The following is a 20840-nucleotide window of genomic DNA, read 5'->3' on the forward strand; positions in this document are numbered from 1 at the left end:
GACGTCTTAATTTGTTTCCTGATTCACTTTACTCCAGGGTGCGCACATGCGAACGCCCAATATTGGTTTATTTGTTTTGGTACTTTGTACCATTTTATATATACGTGTTTATATATGTATGTATGTATGTATCCCGAACCCTTGGATACTTGAGTCGGTTCTCTAAGAGATTACCGCTCTATCATTCTTTCTTTCTTTCCCAAAATTACAGTAATGTCCCTCTGGATCGGCAGTGACATCGTTGGTTTCCCTTACGGTACTTATGGTGGTACCGCGGAAAGGTCGATGTTTGCTTGCCCGGCCCATCTTGGCCACTTTTGGGCCAAACCACCTCACTACTGGTGCATTGCTGGACATCTTATGGACGTTATGCCGCATCAGTGTTGATTCGAGGGATCTTTAGCGCGAATCGAATAGTGATAAAAGTTTTCGCCAACTGTAAAAAAAAAAAAAAAAAAAACTTGTAATTAATTTATCGTGCAGTGTCACGTATAATTTTCTTTCCGTTACCGGAAATACCATCGAGGATCAAGCCGGTACACCGACTGTAAATTCCTGAGTCGTGCGTCATCAATAATCTTTCGGTTGCACAGTACCGAATTAAAGACATTGCTGACGAGTGATGTCAGACTCTGAAACTAAGAGTGACAAGAAAATAAAATAATTTCAAGTGGAGGTGATATTATTATTATTTGAAATATTATTTTTATATTCTATATTTCAAAATGTATGCATCCACCGCAGAGAAAATCGCCGCTTCGCGTAAGCAACTTGCACTATTGACTGCCGAGGTTAGCGAAATGCTTGCTCAGGAGCAAATTCCGAACACGTGATCCATGGCATACCGACACCAACGTCCGCGGAATGTTAAAAAATTCGACTATTGCTGGTATCACTTCAAGCATAGTAAAAATGCCCGATCATGTGCTCCCAGTTGTAAATGGCAGGAAAATGCCAACGAGAATCACTAGCGGTGAAGAGTGATTCTCAATTGATTTCACGCCGGTTATGTATCAAAGATTGAGTCATTGGGACCGAGTTTCCCGTGGACACTGGCTCCGATTTATTAGTATTTCCTCCCGACTCGATAAAATTGCAAACAACTCCCATAGGTTATCAGCTTTATGCTGCAAACCGCACGATTATCGAAACCTATGGTTTATCTATCACGAACGCGGAATCTCGGACTGCGTTGAGATTTCACGTGGAATTTTATTGTTGCCGATGTCACTAAACCGATACTTAGGGCCGATTTTTCGAGTCATTTCGATTTGCTAGTTGACCTCAAACGCAAATGCTTATGCGACGGCATTACAGGTTTGACATCATCCGGCTATTTCCTCGCAACATCAGCATTGGACAAAATTAAGGCTGTAGATGGTGATTCCGTTTACATAGATCTGCTACGTGAGTTCTCCGTCATTACACGGCCTGGTCCGTCCAATCATAAGAAGAGGAAACATTCAACGGTGCATCACATTCATACAACATCTGGCCCACCTGTTTTCTGCAAAGCCCGTCGCCTATCACCCGACAAATTAAAAATTGGTCACGAAGAATTTCGACAGATAATTGAGCAAGGCATTTGTCAGCCATCGCAGAGTGCTTGGTCTTCGCCATTACACATGGTTTAGAAAAAGGATGGTGGATGAAGACCATGTGGCGATCATCGCCCATTAAACGACCGTACTCTTATCGATAAATATGCGCTTCGATATATGGATGATTTTGCCGCGTATTTACATGGGAAACAAATCTTTTCTGTCGTCGATTTTACCAAAGCTTTCCTCCAACTTCGAGTAACTCTACAAGATGTCGAGAAAACGGCTATTATCACTCCGTTTGGCTTATTTGAGTTTTTATACATTACTTTTGGACTCAAAAATGCAGCACAGTCGTTCCAGAGATTCATCGACGAAATCACCCGTGATCTGGATTTCGTATTTCCATATATCGACAATATACTAGTCGCATCCAAAGACGAAGAGGAGCATTTAAAACACCTCAAGATATTATTTCAACATCTTCGTGATTACGGACTAGTAACAAACGCTCCGAAGTGCCAACTAGGCAAAACCGAAGTTAAATTCCTCGGTTATTTAATCAACGAACACGGAATTAAACCATTGTCGGAAAAAGTTGAGGCTATCGTTAACCTCCAGCCTCCTTAAACCGTTAAAGCACTTCGTGGATTTCTTAGCACAATAAATTTCTATAGAAATTTCATTAAGAACGCTGCAGAAATTTTAGTGCCGTTAAATAAAGGATTGGAAGGACCGAAAATCAAAGGATCGCATCCTGTCAACTGGACAGTTGATTTGCAAAACGCCTTTGATGCCGCTCAACGATCTCTCGCTGATGCAACACTCCTTGTGCACCCAAAAACTGACGTGAATTGGGCAATTAACACCAATACATCAGAAATCGGTATCGGTGCCATCGATTTATCCTACAGCACCGAATAAATAATGACTGGCAGCCGCTGGCGTTCTTTAGCCAGAAATTACAGCCGTCGATTCAAAAATTGTTGACTTATGATCAAGAACTACACGCGATCTACGAAGCCGTGAGACATTTCCGGCATATCTTCGAAGGCTGGCATTTACGATCTACACAGATCATAAGCCGCTTCAACATGCATTCAAACAGTGTACGGAGAGAGTTTTACCATGGCGATTCCGCCGTTTGGATTTCATCGGTCAAATTACGAATGACATTAGATATGTGTTTGGTAACGACAATATTGTCGCTGATACATTGTCACGATTCGAGGCAGTGTCTACTGCCATTACATTGGAGGAACTTGCCTATGCACAGAAGCAAGATCTCAAGCTTTAACGACTGTTGCAACAGACAACCGCGTTGTAGCTTCGACGAATCAATTTCGACAAAGGTTTAGCATTGTACTGTGACATTGCGTCAGATACGGTGCGATCTTACGTTCCAGAGCCGCTGAGAAAGAAGGTGTTTAATTCACTGCACTCGCTAGCTTATCTCGGAATTAAAGGATCACTTAAGTTGGTCTCCAAACGATACGTCTGGCCGTCATTTAATAAGGATTGCCGTGAATGGGCGAAATCTTGCATCGATTGCCAGAAAAATAAAATTCAGAGACCCGTCTCATCGCCAATGGCCAGTTTTGAACCTCCAACTGAACGATTCGAGTACCTTCGTATCGACCTAGTGTCTTTAAAAACGTCAAGAGGCTTTAACCAGTGTTTAACGATCATCGACCGATTCACGAGGTTTTCTGAGGCTGTCCCGTAATCTAATGGAACTGCAGACACAATAGCACATGCGCTATCGCTGCACTGGATTTCTCGCCACGGAGTTCCTAAACGCATTACCTCGGACCAAGGGCCGCAATTTGAATCGTCGTTATTCCAATCGCTAATGAAGATGTATGGAATAAAACACCTGCATACCACACCTTATCATCCACAAGCCAATGGTCTTGTCGAACGTCTACATCGTCAGCTTGAATCAGCACTTTTGTGTCACCAAAAATCATGGTACGACGCATTGCCAACCGTTTTGCTCGGCTTACGTGCTGCTTGGAAAGACGACATACAGACGAAACCGGCTGAATTAGTATACGGTGAGCCTATCCGATTACCTGGTGAGTTACTTATTCCCACAAATAAAAAATCATCTCATGACATTGTCAATACCTTAAAACGTCATTTTAATTCATTGGCACCGGCCGAAATGTCGCGTCACGGCAAGCATTCCGTTTTCTGTTCCAGAAGCCTTAGTACTTGCAGTTACGTACTGGTGCAAAATGACCGGGTTGGACCATCTTTCTCAGCGCCGTACGAAGGTCCATATCGTGTTGTAACGCGACACGATAAATACTTCATCGTCAATTTTCGTGGACAACAAATTGCCACTTCAGTGGATAGATTGAAGCTGGTTTAGTCGACACGGCGACGATAACAACAAACTTCCAGCCAAATAGCACAGCAACCGAGACCCAAAAGCGCCGGGTACGGTTTAACATTTAAAAAATTTACGGGATTTAATTTCTTTTTTTTTATATAAAACTTTTTTTTAGAAAGTAACAATTCACCACTGTATTACATTCATTCATTTACTTATTAATTTATTTATATCATTTGTAAATATTCCATTACTTTAATTATCGTGTATAGCGTTGCTTCAGTAATTACGATCGGTTAATTTCGGCAATGTACGCCGAACATCGATTTTTCTATATTCCGTCTTTACCTCATTCGTAGAGACACTATAATTTTTACCACTGAACTGCATACACGCATTCAAGCATTTTTCTTTTGTATTCTCAAATTTCACTAGATTAAATACGTTGGTTAAATAAAACATTTATTTAACCAACGTTCTACGCCAAATCGGACACCATTTAGCTTTTGCGCTTCGGATTTTTTTGAAACTTTTTTATATTGTAGCATAGGTTTAAAGAGACCTTCATGATTTTTTTCAAATTTTTCTTCCCGCTATATCTGTACGATTGAATTGGTTGATGTTATTAAATTTGGTATCGTTAGAAAGGTCTTGACTTGAATTTGCGCATTTTTATATTTAAAATTTTTTTTTTTGTTGCCAAGTGTTCAGATAAATTAATGTATCTGTATCATTCGAATTATATTAAAATAACGCGAGAAAAATGACAACTGTACTTATTTTCTTCAAATAAATTAATATTTTAATTATTCTGTGAATAATTATGACTAAATGTAACTGAATATAGTTATGTTATTTATATCATATTACTAATTCCAAAATGACATATTTTTATACGCTCTTTCGATTTTAGCGAGCTTCTCAAAGTCAAAAGAGCGTATACAGAAAAAAAAGATTCATTGACGCAAAAAATTTCTACTTGCCTAAAAAAAATTTTCACGTACCCCAAGAAATTTTTAGCATTGTGAATTGAAAACAAAAAATAATTCAAAACTCAATAAAATTACTTGGCGCAAAAAATTATTTCTTATCCAAAAAAATCTTTTTCCGCTTCAAGAGAATTTTCGCGTTCAATTCATGGTGCATAAAATTTCTTGATGCAAGTAAACATTTTTTTGTGCCAAGAAATTCGTTTTTTCTGTGTATTTCATAAATGTAGTAGTGATATTTGGGCAGTCACGTAGTGACTGCAGGTTGTTCGTTAATGAATAAATAATAATTTTAAGTAATTTTGAATAATTCAAATTAATAATAATAATAATAATAATTAATTAATTAATAATAATTTTTTTGAGGAAATAAAATTAGAAAATTTTGATGATAGTTGTGTATTAGATAATTATTAATAGCAAATCCTGAGCATGATATTTATTTTAGACATTTTTCTAAAAATAAACTGGAATATGAAATTTAAAAAATCAAGAGAAAATAGATCCCATCATTGTCCCATGATGAGCATAGCTGGGAAAGTTATAGAATAGGTGGTAGTTTGCTGTGAAAAATTATGAGGAAAATCGATCAGTACGTGTTTTTTTGTAAATCAACAATTTATACTTAAAAGTTTAAATTTCAATAGAAGCATGTTTCAAAAAATTTTTTTGATATTCTTTACTGAAACGATGTCTAATAACGAACATTTTTTGTCTCTTTGAAAATTTTATTTAAACCACCTTTCGCGAAGGTACAGGCGTTTGAAAAGAAATCTCTACATTTTTCAAAATTTGATATTTAGAAAATGGTTGGAGGAAAAAATTGGAAAAAGATCATGGTCTTTTTTAACCTATGCTACAAGATAAAAAAGTTTCAAAAAAATCTGAGATTTAAAAGCTAAATGGTGTCCGATTTAGCGTGGAATGCCCCATATATATATATATATATATATATATATATATATATATATATATATATATATATATATGTATATATATATATATAAATATATATATATTTATTAGGGTGGCCCAAATAAACTGACTATTTTTTTTTCGATCTTGCATGAAAATTTCTTGGTTTACAATGTTTTAAGAATCCTCTCCAAAAATCCGCTGAATAAAATATTTTCAAGGGGTCACTTACGAATTTTAAAAATATCAAAAATGATCGAAATTTGAATTTTTCATTTCGAATTTTTTTCTTTCTCGTGGCAGCAATTATTTATATTTATGAAATCATGACTACGCTGGAAATTTAAGCCCAAAATTTAAATATTTTAATCTCGCTCACGAATTTTGAATGTTTCCGAGTGCTGTCTTTTGAACGTTTTCGAGCGACCCTTGAATATTAATAATAAAGCTTCTCGATTTTTACACCATCAATTTGCATCACAATGAATAAAAATATAACCCGAGAAATAGAAATAATGAGTTATTTACATACTTTTTTATTTTTTAATTCAATTGATAGGTTTTTTCGTTTATTCAAAGCTTAACAAATTTTATTGTTTAAGACTGTCCTGTATATTTTTGGTTATGCAAACGTTATATTTTAGTGAAATGATAATAATTGAGTTATAAAAAAATACAAGAACTAATTCAAAGTGTTACTTACATATTATCAGTTAATATCTAAAATTTTTGAGTGCTGTTTAAATATTCGAGTTGTGGACTAAAATTTCCAGCATAGTCATGATTTTACGAACATAAACTATTGCTGCCACGAGAAAGAAAAAATTTAGAAATAAAAAATCCGAATTTCAATTATTTGTGATACTTTCAAAATTTGTGAGCGACCTCTTGAAAATTTTTTGTCGAGCTGATCTTTGAAGAGACTTCTTAAAACACCACAAGCCAACAAATTTTTATGTGAGATCAAAAAAAAAAAAATTAGTCGGTTTTTTTGGGCCACCCAAATATATGTATATATACATACATAAATTTTTGTCACCAATAGCATTTTTGGAACCTATTCGACCGAATTAGATAGAAAATGTTAAAATTTTTGTAAAGTTGTTTTATGAGGACATATACAATAGTTAGATTTTTATTAAATCTACTAAATATGCGAATTTGAAAATTTCCAAATTCAAAAGTCGTGATTTTAAATAACGAAGCAACTAATTTTATGATTTAGGATATTTATTTAGAAACCCGAACTTACAAGAAAAAAAAATCTGTCAATTTAATAATAATTTTAGCAGATGGAATATGAAAGAAGGCCATTCAGCAGCCGAAATGGAAGGTAGATTTTTCAATTAATGTATATAAAAAGTTTCATATGTACATATCTTGTGATAGATGTTAGTGCATAGTCATGATATGAAATTAGCCTCTTTTTTCTAAGAGTCAGGGTAAAAAAATACAACGACTATTTTCAATAGAGAACTTCAGATAGTCGATTTGACAAAAAATTATATAAGTAATGTACCAAACTAACCATCATGAAAACAAAGTATAGATAATTTAATTAGTATGAGATCATAATTATAATCACTATTACGATGGCAAGACCAGTTATAATTATAGGACGTACAGGTACGATTGAAACATAATAAATAACAAAAGAAATACTTTTAAAACAAAATAAGACAAAATTGTATCATACTAGGAAATGCATAAGTTATATGGAATAAACACCATATTTTCAACATTTTTTGATACCATTTGAATTTTCAAGGCTATCAAATAATTAGAAAAAATGGTCAAAACATGAAGTTTAAGGACAAAAATTAAAGCTTACTAAACAAGCTTTAAAATCCTTTTTACTGAAATTGTCTAAGAGTTTTAGTTTTAATGTTATATAAACTTCAACAGTGAATACAAACTGATTTTTTCGAAAAATCGTGAAAATTTAAAACAGCCATTACTTCAAAACTAATCGACTGATTAAGCTCATCTTCGAATTTGATTAAGATAATCGCCTATAGAATAAGTGTAAAGAAATATCATAAAGATCCGATAAGAACTGTGGGTGCTATCGTAATGACAAGACCAGTGATAATCATAGGGATTAGAGGTACATTTAATACATCATAAATAATAAAAGAAATACTTTTAAAATATAAAATAGCAATGAAATTTACAGGTTATTTTGTGCACAATAAAATACAACTGACGAAACTGGATGATATTGGGACAAGCATAAGTTATGTGGAATGAAAACGATATTTTCAACATTTTTTGATTCCATTGAAATTTTCAAAGCTATCAAATTATTGGAAGAAATGGTCAAAATATAAAGTTTAAGGTCATAAATTAAAGCTTATTAGTCAAGCTTTAAAATATTTTTTACAGAAATTATTTATGAGTTTTAGTTTTAAAGTTATATGGACTGTAAAAGTGATAAAAAACTGATTTCTTCGAAAAATCGTTAAAATTTCAAACAGCCATAACTGTGTAGAAAATTTAATTAGGATCCGATAAGAATTGTAGGCGTAATCGTGATGACGAAATTGGTTATATTACATATATTACATATATATGCATATATTAGGGTGATTCATTTCCGCAAAAAAATTTTTTTTTTTTAAGTAGTCAAGCAAAATCTCAGTCTACATCGAAAAAAAAAAAAATTTTCACCAAATATGAGCTATTAATTTCAATGCTAAGTACTTACTATTTCAATTTTATTGTTTTCCACTTAAAATACACGTAAATTAAATTACTATTTTTTTAACTTTCTAATACTCAGCTGTGTTCCATGATATCAACGCGGTTTTGGTCGCAAATTTTAGGGCATTTGGTGTTCTTCAAAAGTGCCCATAGTTACTTAGCTGTTACTCCAGCGGTTTCACTTGTGTCCGTTGTAGAACTGATTTTTCCTATGAAATTGACCTTTATTGGCTTGCAGAACGTAAACCAATGAAAGTACACTAAAAATGCTAATAGAAATTAGATAGTGAATTTTATTTCCTTCAAAAAAAATCGCATAAGTCAAGTCGCTAAAGTCCATAGTTTCCGAGTTATAATCATTTTAATAATTTAAAAAATATAATATAAAAAAAAAAATTACAATTGATATTTTATTTTTCAAATTATTATAATAATTATAACTCGGAAACTATGGACTTTAGCGATTTGACTCAAAAGATTTTTTTTGAAGGGCATAAAAGTTACTATAAAATTTCTAGCCGCATTTTTAGTGTACTTTCATTGGTTTACGTTCTGCAAGCCAATAAAGGTCAATTTCATAGGAAAAATCAGTTCTGCAACGGACATAAGTGGAACCGCTGGAGTAACAGCTACTTAACTATGGGCACTTTTGAAGAACACCAAATGCCCTACAATTTGCGACCAAAACCGCGTTGATATCATGAAACGCAGCTGAGTATTAGAAAGTTAAAAAAATAGTAATTTAATTTACGTGTATCTTAAGTGGAAAAAAATGAAATTGAAATAGTAAGTACTTAGCATTGGAATTAAGAGCTCATATTTGGTAAGAATTTTTTTTTTCGATGTAGATTGAGATTTTGCTTGAGTACTTAAAAAAAAAACTTTTGCGGAAATGAATCACCCTAATATATATATATTTATATATATACATACATATATAAATTTTTTAACAAGCGGTATTTTTGAATTCTCCTTAACTAATTATGATAGTTTATGACAAAATTCCTTGAAAAATCGACCATGAGGACAAATACAATAGTTAGATTTTTAAAAAAATCTACCTAAAAATTCACATAGAATTTTTATATTTACTAGTCACCTTTACGCCAACTTCTATATAGAACAAATTTGCTATTCATATGTACTTCACGAAAAAAAATTTCCGCCTCCCAAATAAAAATTTTCCACAGAGATTATTAAATACGTTGATGTACCTGAACATTATTCCAGTTATTAACCCAAACATCCAGCCACACATTATCCTTCACATCGCTCACACTTCTAGCTACACATTGACTCACACATTGACCCAAACAATGTGTGGCTGGATGTGTGGGAAAATGTGTGGATGAAAGCCTGGGACCATGTGCAGAATAATGTGTGGCTGGATATGTGGGACAATGTGTGGCTGGATGTGTGGAACGATGCGCGGATTAATGTGGAGCTGGATGTTTTGATCAATGTGCGGGACAATACGCGGGATAATGTGTTGTTCGATGTGTGGCTTGATTTGTGGCTGGATGTTTTGGTCAAAATTCGGGATAATGTGTGGCTGGACGTTTTGATAAATGTGAGGGATAATGTGTAGCTAGATTAACGTTTTAAATAATCTCTGTTAAAAATGTTCATTTGGGATGCTGTAAATTTTTTGAGGAGTATATTTGAATAGTGAACTAGTTCTACATAGAAGTTTGCGTAAGGGTGCCCGAGTCAAAATTCAAGAACCGATTCAATCGTAACAGTTTCCAATCACTTTGATATTCCATTTACCACCTAAAAAGACGCTTGTCTTGACTGTGCAAGATGAAACATAAGAATAAACCGTCCGACAGAAAGATGACTTACAGAGCTCTTAAAGATAACATTTTGCTGATCTGACATCCGAATTAGTTATCCCGAAGATAACAGAAAGATATCAGAAAAGCCTCTTACGCACCATTTGGGGATATCTTTAAGAGCTCATCGGTTAGAAGTCAGAAAGATAACTTTTTTAGAGATCTTAAAGAAATCAGTTTACGGAGATCATAATGGTTGACAATGGGGTTCTAAAACACTTTTGGGTTTTTCATATACATGATATATCCCAATTACAAAAAGCTGAGAAACTTTGGGATGAATTTGCGCAAGAATGGTCGACTCGTCGAACTTTTAGCAATCGGCAGCCCATCGATATTAATTTTAATGACAATCAAGTCCTGTAGAGTATAATAATCAATAATTCTCAATTGATCAGTTAAGGCATTTTTTAACTGTAATGAAAATATTGACCAGGAAGGACTTCACGAGTTACTATCGGTGTTTCCGGTGTACCAAGTAAGGTCCGAGAATCAAGAGGTAGATTACTCATTTCTTCTTGATTCGATGTTTTTAATATTTTTAGAAGTTTATTCGCTGCTTCACGTGATATATTGAAATCAGTCACCCATTGAGCTAGTTTCGATGATAAACTTGTTTCATTGATAGCTACCAAAGCATTCTTTTTTAATTGATTACAGATTGATAATATACGTGAGTCAGAATTGCCACTAGTTTTACTTTAAGAACTGTAATTACTTATTTCATTTTCATTAAGTTTTTCGCCATCAATATTATTGTTTGTATTAATATTTCTTTCATTATCAACATCATCCAATTCATCACAAGATATATTATTACTCACAAAGCATGAATTATTTTCTACTGTTTTACTTTCATCACTAGATGAATTTTCAAAATTATGTAATTTATTTAAAAAACAACGTATTCATTTACTTTTTTGATCTTTACACAAATTTTAAAAATTTTTTCTTTTCGACATTTTGCTATTGTATTTATAATAACTAATTATATGCAATTACTTTAGAGCAGAATCAATAAATAATGTTTATAATCATTGGTACTTATAGGTTACAATTACATTAGCTGACGAAAGTTGAGGTTATAATAGTCTCATAAGAAAATGATTTTTTTGATGTTCTAGAGACATCTATAAATAGTTTTCATTTTGCTAACTTTCAGATTTCTTTTAAATGACCTCAACACCAAGTTATCAAAACGATAAATTTTTCTGAGCTCTTAAAGGTAACATTTTTTGGGTAACATTATTGCATCTTTTTGACATTGATGCCGGACTGGAAGTACGATCAAACCAGGCCTGAAATAAAAATAATAATAACAACTATCTTCAGAAGTACCTAGCGAGCGTGGGTACGAATCCCACTTAGATTCAATCTTTTTTTTTTTTTTTAATATTTTATTCGTTTAAAAATATCTCTTTAATAATCTGTAAGAAAATGAACTAAAATTTCATGGAATTTTCGATTTTTTTTACAAACTTTTACACATCCCATAAAACATTTTAAAATCTCATAAAACATTTAAACATTTAATGATATTTCTTATATGAATTTTACCTTTTTTTTATAATTATTAAACTTCATACTATTTTTTTCGTGGTCATTTCAATTTCATTTAAGCGTAAATTTAATTGATTTTCATAATAGTCCCCTAAATGGTATGAAATTTTTTAAAATTTTGATCGGCTAACAAATAAAATCCTTATAAAAATCTAAGTTTTTATGCATAGTATGAAATTTGATAAAGTTCGGTTAACTATTAAAAAATTATATCAATTATGATAACAATATTTAAACTAAAAATATTTTTAATTTACTCTATTTCTGAATCTCCCTAAAAGGAGTTTATTAAACAATGTATTTTACTCCGAATATGGATTACGGAGTTAACCATGATATCATGATATTAACGTTTTTTCATAAGTTATTTTTTCATATTTCAATAAATATACCATTTACTTAAATGCGACCACGCACGTAGGTTAGCGCAGTGGATAGCAGCAAGGACTTAGAATCGGATGGATCCGGGTTCGAGACCACCAACCATCAGAGATTTTTTCATTAACCACACACATACTCGGTCAATCTCAGTAAATATCCTCACCCAATAGATCCAAGAATATGTCTAGATAAAATTTTTTTTTTGCGATTTAAAATTAATTTCAAAAATAATTACTATCCGTAAAATTTTAGGGAACTCTATAAAATTTATTAAGAATTTATTAAATCTTCAACTATTAAATAATTTTTCCTCGGGTTGTTATAACATGAAAGAAAAAAAAAAAATTAAAAAATCTATGTGGGTTTTGAACCCACGCTAGCTAAGTACTTTTAAAGATGATTATTATTATTTTTACTCAAGCCTGGTTTGATCGTAAAGCAGTCAAAAGTGGACAAAACTCCACTAGTTACGATGAAACCAGGCGTTCTATCGTATAGATAGTAATGCAGTAGGGATCCGTTTTAATCGTCAAATAGGTCTCAAATGTATAGAAAAAAAATACGATCAAAACAGCCTTAAGATTTCGACTCGAGTGACTTGTAAATACAAAAATTCTATGTGGAACTTGTTTTGTTTCATCTGCTAAAATTATTATTTAATTGACAAATATATTTTTCCTCTCAAGTTGAGGATATTTGAGTCACAGTTATTTACGTTGTCGATTTTTTTTTTATTTCACTGTACTGTTTTATTCAATGGTTCGAATTTATTTTTTCCGAATAACTCGTATTAACTTATATCTGTTATTTCCACTAAAATATTATCAAAAGTATTGGTCTAATTTTTTTCGGAACCAGTACAGTGCTATTGCAAGTGTATAAAATTGTGTATTTTATAATTACGCACACATATAGCCTGTGAAAAAAATGCATAGTTTCATACATATCTTATGAAGTATAATATATATAATATATTAAGATATTTGCGAGACATAATGTTATGAAGATAAATTATTCGAGGGCAAAAAATTTTAAGTCTTTTTGGCTAGTTTTTTACACATATTTTGAAGATCCGTTTATTACTGTTTTTAATCAATGGAGTTTCTGCATATATTACATTATTTATAATCTATAAGTTTACACGCTTCCAACACGAAGCAAAAAGGTTGTGCTTAATTACCAACTTGTCAAGGTCAAGTGATTTAAAAACATATTATTATGAAGAAATAACACTAATAAATAAGCCTAATACGTTTTTTAAGTTGTCCAGAACGTATTCTTAGAAAAAAAACTTGATTCAACAAACATGGGTGAGTCGAATTTTTTTAATATTTAGCTTTTCAAAATATAGCATGAGTGTTTGAGGTGTACATTTTTTTAATTTCAAATTGTTTTTTCAAATTTCAGTTAATGATGATCAATATTTCATTATTGAAGAGATTTTTCAAAAAATTATTCTGACGAATGAAATTTATAGCTCCACGGACATTTTGTCTTGAGAATATTTTGTCTTGAGGATATACTGTTTGGGGATAATTGGTCAGGGATATTTTGTCCAGGGATGAAAATGTACTATGCTTGTGTACTTATTGATCAAGGATCGGATCTATCCTTTATGACGCATTCGCTAATTAAGAAGCTGGATATTCAACTCAGTAAAGCAGCTGTAACATTACGTGGAATTGGTAATGTGTCAGCTGAGTATTCGCTTGGGTCATGCAAGATGACGCTGCATTCGCTACACAACAACGCTTCTATTACTATCCAAGTTTATGTGCTTGCTCTATTGACGGTAAACTTGCCATCATTTACGCTAACTAATAAGAAATGGCTGCACATAACTGGTCTACAACTCGCTGATCCAGACTTCTTGACTCCACGACCTATTCACATCATTTTGGGTGCAGCACCAGCAGCGCATATAATCAACGCCAAAATAAGAAAAGGAAATGACAATGACCCAATCGCTCAGTCAACATCGCTTGACTGGATCATAAATGGCTCTGTGGACACCGCTACATCGAAATTGAGTGCTTATGGTCATCATGTCACTGTTGATGATCAACTACAAGACTTGTTGAGCAAGTTTTGATATCAAGAAGAGCCACAGACAGAATTCGTTACACGCTACAACGAAGATGAAGAAAAGTGTGAGCAACACTTTGTCAATACACACTACGGACAGTCTGATGGTCGATATGTCATTCACTTGCTGCGTAAATCTTCGCCAATACAACTGGGTGATTCGCTACGAGCTGCACGATACGCTTTACTACGTCTTCACAAACGATTGGAGGATGACCCAGTCTACAAGAAGTTGTACTTCGACTTCTTGAAAGAATATGAAGACGTGGGACACATGAGATGCGTAAAATTGGAGGATTTACCACCAAACTGCTACCTGTTGCCTCGTCATAGGGTTCTGAAAGAACAGAGCACTACAACCAAGCTCAGGGTGGTATTTAAGGGGTCCTGAAAGACAACATCTGGCGTATCAGTCAACAAGATATTTCATGTGGGCCCCAAGATTCAAGTTGACATCAGTGACGTACTTATTCGCATCCGCTGACATCGCTATCTATTCGCTACAGACGTAACTAAAATGTTTCGTCAGATTGCAGTTGACAATGAAGATCATCATCTACAGTGCATACTCTGGTTTGACGAAGATGACATCCCAACAGTATTTGCGCTCGCTACGGTTACTTATGGAACTACATCAGCTCCATATCTCGCTGGGAGAGCACTTTTATAACTCGTTGAAGATGAAACAAATAAATTTCCAAAAGCTACCGAACTGCTAACCAATACACGCTATGTTGACGACATCTATGGAAGCACAGATGAACTCGCTGAGGCAATTCAAGTTGCTCTTGACTCAAAAAATATGTGTGCCGCAGGATGTTTTCCGCTTGCAAAGTGGGCAAGTAATTTAACAGAATTACTCTCTCAAATCGCTCCAGTTGAAACCCAAGAAGATACACCAAAAGAATTTGGGGATACTACAGTAAAAGTACTCGGGTTAACCTGGAATTTAACACAGGATAAATTCTAATTCAGCTATTCACTTCCAGAAGCATCACCAACTACTAAACGCACAATTTTATCTGAAATTGCTCGCTTGTTTAACCCACTGGTGTTTTTGGCACCGATCATCGTAAGAGCAAAGATGTTCATGCAGAAGCTCTGGCTGCAGAACTTCAACTAGGATGCTACGCTATCATCGTTGCTTCTTCAAGAATAGAATTTGTTTCAAGATGAACTACATCAGATCTCGAAGATTCAGATACCTCACTGGAATTATGTAAAAAATAGTGTATCGATCGAATTACATATATTCTCTGACGCTTCACAACTCACTATGGCTGCTGTCGTCTATTTAAAAGTTACTGACACTACTGGAAACTCCAATATTTCGCTAGTGTATGCCAAAACACAAGTTGCACCACTGAAACCCATATACCAAGAATGGAGCTCAATGCCGCTGTCTTACTCGCTCAACTGGTACTCTACGTCAAGAAGGTTTTGAAACTTAAAAACGTACCAGTTTTCTTGTGGACAGACTCCGCTGTATCCTTAACGTGGATACGAAATAACCCAGCTAGATGGAAAATCTACATTCGCAACAGAGTTACCAAGAGTCAAGAATTGCTACCAAGTGTCAACTGGGACTTTGTTCCAGAGAAACTTAACCCAGCTGACTGCCTTTCAAGAATTTTAACAGCAGCCAAACTAGAAGAGCATTCGCTATGGTGGACGGGGCCTAAGTCGCTCAGTCAATCAAAAGATAACTGGCCATCTTTTGACATCTCTACGCAGACGGTATCACATCTTCAAGAACGTCGAGGTCTGGTTTTTACCGTCTTCAAGGCAGATTCACACCCACTACACACGCTACTTGATGAATTCTCTAAGTTGTCTCCACTACTTCGCACGCTTGGAATCTGTCTACGTGCCATCGCAAAATTTAAAAATGTGCTACAGTCCACACTGGCCACACCACTCTCTACAGTTGACCTGAAACTCGCTAAGACTTTGCTGATAAAGTATACTCAAAGTCAGTACTATTCGCAAGAGCTACAGCTATTGAAAGATGGAGATTCCTTACATTGAAATCATCGTCTCGCTAAATTGATTCCCTACGTCGACTACAACGGAGTACTCAGAGTCGGCGTTCGCTTGAAGAATTCGCTGCTGGATGATGAACAAAAAAATCCAGTCAAATATCTAAATTATTAATTGTTATATTTTGTGTAATATTTAATTGTTCAAAAATCTTCACGCCTAAACCAGATCCTTCAGATTTATTCGCTCATTTTACATCAATTGTTTTTTATATTTTTTTTTTTTTGGATTAGATTTTGTTTCATTTAGCAATTGTTTCTGTCAATTGAATCGTATATCACATCTTATTAAACAGTCAAAATAAGAGTCTCTAATCTGACGTATTTGTAACTAAGTAAGAATGTAAATCTATTTTCTCGCCTCCGGGCAGAGTGTCAGCTTTCGTCCCTCTGTGCAAAACGAAATTGCGGCTTTCCGCCTTCCTCGAGGAGAAAAATAGTATACACTTCTTGGGCAGTTAATAAGAAAGCCTCAGATCACACATGTTGGTTGACTTCGGCTTCGCTTCGGCCAACAATTACATGTGATCCGCGACATTTTTTACTTTACTGCCCTAAGTGTGTAATAATCTATTAATTTAGTATCTCCGGCACTATAACGGCTTAAGAATTTAAAATTCAGCATGAATGTTTGTTATGTCATGAAAGTATTCCTCATAAAACCGTTTTAATAAACTCAAGTCCTACGGAGGTTAGTGGGAGCATCAAACGTTAATAAGCTGCCGTTTTTCAGAAACATGCGTTAAAGACTTGTGATTCGTCGTGAACGTTCATTATGTCATGTTGGTGTCCCCTCCACTTCATGGCTATAATAAAATTGGCTCCGAAGGAGGTATGCGAGGACGTTGATCGTTAATATACTGTTTCTTGAATATACCTGACTAGAATTATTCATAAGGGCCTGACGAAGTCTTATCAGGTTAACTTTATTTCGAATAAGGAGCCGATCAGAATATCCTGACGAGAAAGTGATGTGGATGCAACGCTTAAGACTGATGAGGTCCTTATCGGGATTGCCTTATCAAGTCTTCATCAGGATTACTTTATCAGATCCTTACCAGGATATCCTCATCAAATCGTTATCAGGGTCACCTCATTAGTAATTATTTTTAAAAAAATATCAAATTGAAAAAAAAAAATAAATAAGAGCATTTTAATTCGATCGGGAATCTTACATATTGTATTAAGAGCATTAATTAGAGGAAGTAAACATGTTTTTTTATTAATGACGAAATCCCGATGAGTGCTGGGCTCGAACCTGCGTCCTTCTGATTCAAAGTCCTTGATGCTATCCAATGCGCTGATGTACATATGTGATCTTGTAAGTGTAAATATTATATTCACTATGATGTCTAAGATTAACTGATAACGAAGTAAAAAATCCGTGCTGCAATGATTGACGTGATTTTTCTATAATATACAATTGAACTTTGTTTTATTTTTAGTCTGTAAATAAAATATATAAAGGAATTGGATAACTTTTTTTGAATCAAGATTTCCTGACGAGGTTCCGACAAGGAATGTCCGTAAAATTAGCTGACGCAACTCAAGAAAATTGAATTTGAATTAAGTAAAAATTAGGTGTTTTTTAGGTGCTATTTAGGTGCGCAAACCGTAAATTAGGTGCACAAACGATTTTCGAAATATTTACAAAAAACGGGTGGTCTGTCAGAATATTAAATTCTGGCAAACCATTAAATAAAAGTGATGATTTTTTTTTTTATGGCGTGAAAATTAAGTGCTTATTAAGTGCTTCTAGAAGCCTCGATGCATTCTCTGAGAAAAGATAGTTATTTAGGAAATGATTAGAACTGCCGCCAGGATAGCTGGGTATACATAACGATAAGAAATAAATCACAGCATATGCCCTATGCTGTAAAAGAAGCGATGTTGAAAATGAAATCAATTTGATAGCGCGCAGTGTTAAAATAGAATAACACCGGTGTAGGTTGTTTAATTTGGCAGAGTTAAATTAGTATAAAGGCTAAACAATACCAATATAAAAGTGAGGTAAAATGCCTCCATTCAGAGTATTAATTTTAGAAAGCTTAGAAAATTAAAAAAATGTCAGTTTCTCATGAAAATAAATAAAAAAAATCATTTAAAAAAAAAATTCAACGTATAGAACTAAGAAAAAAAAATGTATTACATACGAGAAGATATAAAAATTTGATGAATATTATCAGGAAGGAGTTTCAATTTTGCTATGGACATATTTTTATAATTATTTTTGTTATACGTATAGTTATTTTATTTTATAGTTATTATTGTTATTTCAATCACAATTGATTAACCTAATTAATAAAAACACTGGTTAACGGTAGTGATCGAGTTAATGAAAATATTCACAGAGTAAAATATTTTCAACACAGACTAATATTTTAACACCGGTAAATAATATTTTCACAGGTAGCAGCGTAAATTTAACAACGCTTTTGGTGTTGAAATTCAACGCCAAAAATTTTAACACCTTTACCAACTGGACACACCCCGATGTTTATAAAGTGTAAATACGGACTATAATGATGTCATTAGTCAACCTTTGGTCGATAATCGAATCAGGAATGATAATACAGTGACTTTTTTTAAGTTCCGTTTTGGTCTGCCAGTTTGAGATTTTCCCGCAGTAAAGAACAAAAGTTATCGTCCCAAAGCGAATTGAATGGAACGTCATTTAGGTGCTCATTAAGTGCTAGAGATTCCAGGTGAGAACAAAGCTTAAGGTGATTTTCTTGTTCTGGGAAAGTGTCGTGGAAACGCTGCTTGGAAATTGTTTTAAAAAATTCGTATAGAGAGTTGTGACACGTTTAAACTAACCATTCTACGTGGAAAAACGATTCCAAAATTATAGTCATTTATTCTCTATTTCAACTTACGGTTTGGTCTGCCAGTTTGAGAGTTTCCAGTGGTAAAGCTCAAAAGTTATTTTCCCAGAGCAAATTGAATGGAACATCATTCAGGCGCTTATTAAGTGCTAGAGATTCCAGGTAAGAACAAAGCTTGAGGTGATCCACTTGTTCTGGAAAAGTTTAGTGGAAACCCTACTTGGGAAATTTTTTTTTAACTGTAGGGTAGCAAGTTCAAGATTCTCAAGTGATAAAATCCGGAAATAATTTTGTGCATGTTTTTTAACGAGTCTTTTGAAAAATTCTATGAATTACTTTCTGTATACAACCTTTACCCGTCTACAATTGAATTATCTTTAAAATAAGTTTTAAATATCAAGATTTTTTTTTCCTATTGAAATTAGAAATTTATGAATTTTATTTTATTTTAAACACGTGTTTGGCAAACAAATAATTTACAGGGAGAATACCCTTGGAAAAGTTATCATTCTACTACTGACAAGACATACATTTTCAAGGAACAATTATTCTGTGTAAATAGTTTTATAAAAGAAAAGTTAACCTTTTGCTAATTAAATAAGTGAAAATTCTTTTTCGATTACGCTTAGTATGTCATACTGTGACCCTGGCTTACAGTCTTGGTGAGGGGAGGTGTTGTGTTTGAGTCGTCATCGAAGACTAGAATTTTTAAACAGCAGATTATAAATCTATACTAAGTGATTGAAAATAATTATACTTTTGTTGGTCAAGATAATGGTATTCCTAAAATGAAGAAAGAGTTTGGACACTTATATAAAAATAAACAGCCAATTTTTGAAAGATTGGGTGTTTGACACCGAAAATTGGTTGTAGATAGTAGTGACAATCATATTTTTTAATTTGTTAACAAGTGATAAAAAAAAATCTAAAATTTTTTGTTGTTTAAATATATAATTTAAAATTATATGACTAGTGAGCTAAGTGTGTGAAAATAATTGTGGAAATAATATTTTTTTTTTGGTTTGAAACTTAACTTAAATGATGTTGAAATAATAATAATTAATGTATTGTAGAAGGAAAAGTAAGATTTCATGAATAATTTTGGCGTCTAAAGTTCAATTTTAAAAGTAATAACAGTAATAAGTTAAGAGATAAACGAAATAGGTCGACAAATAATAGTGATTAAATAATTATTTAATTTTCAAATCAAGACGAGGCAAAGCCTAATAACATCGGAATCAGTAAGCAACACAAACAAACAGAAGTTGAAAGAAATTCATCTGATCCGTTTGAAATGAATAATTGTGTATTTCAAATACATTTGAAATATTTTTGGAAAATTTAGCGTATAAGCCTTGCAACAAAAGTAAACAGTTAATAAAGTTTTCGGCAATAAAGATATTAAAATTTTAATTTCAAATAAAACTCAAAAATTTTTTTATCAAAAAAATTTAACTTCGCTTCACAATAGCATATCTGTTATTATAAAAATTTGGATATGTTCAAAATTAAAACATTAAAAATAATCAATTTCTATCAAAATTAGAATATCTTCTAAAATGAAATTCCCAGTATTATAAAATTTAACTTCAATAATTAGTTTTATAAAATTAAAAATAGTTGAAATTA

General features: G+C 33.2%; 1 protein-coding gene across 1 annotated transcript; it reads left to right on the top strand.

Annotated features, from left to right (window-relative positions):
• Positions 1 to 3399: 3399 nt before the first annotated feature.
• On the top strand, positions 3400 to 3918 carry LOC103574413 (uncharacterized). Its single transcript, XM_008553857.1, has one exon. The coding sequence runs from the start codon at positions 3400 to 3402 to the stop codon at positions 3916 to 3918; it is 519 nt and encodes a 172-aa protein (XP_008552079.1).
• The last annotated feature ends 16922 nt before the right edge of the window (positions 3919 to 20840 follow it).

The sequence above is a fragment of the Microplitis demolitor genome, chromosome 7 (genome assembly GCF_026212275.2).
Source record: "Microplitis demolitor isolate Queensland-Clemson2020A chromosome 7, iyMicDemo2.1a, whole genome shotgun sequence".
NCBI classification, from domain to species: Eukaryota; Metazoa; Arthropoda; class Insecta; order Hymenoptera; family Braconidae; genus Microplitis; species Microplitis demolitor.

Bases quoted from the DNA above. Each gene is read 5' to 3' on its own strand.
- LOC103574413 (XM_008553857.1), top strand. From the start codon at position 3,400: ATGTATGGAATAAAACACCTGCATACCACACCTTATCATCCACAAGCC.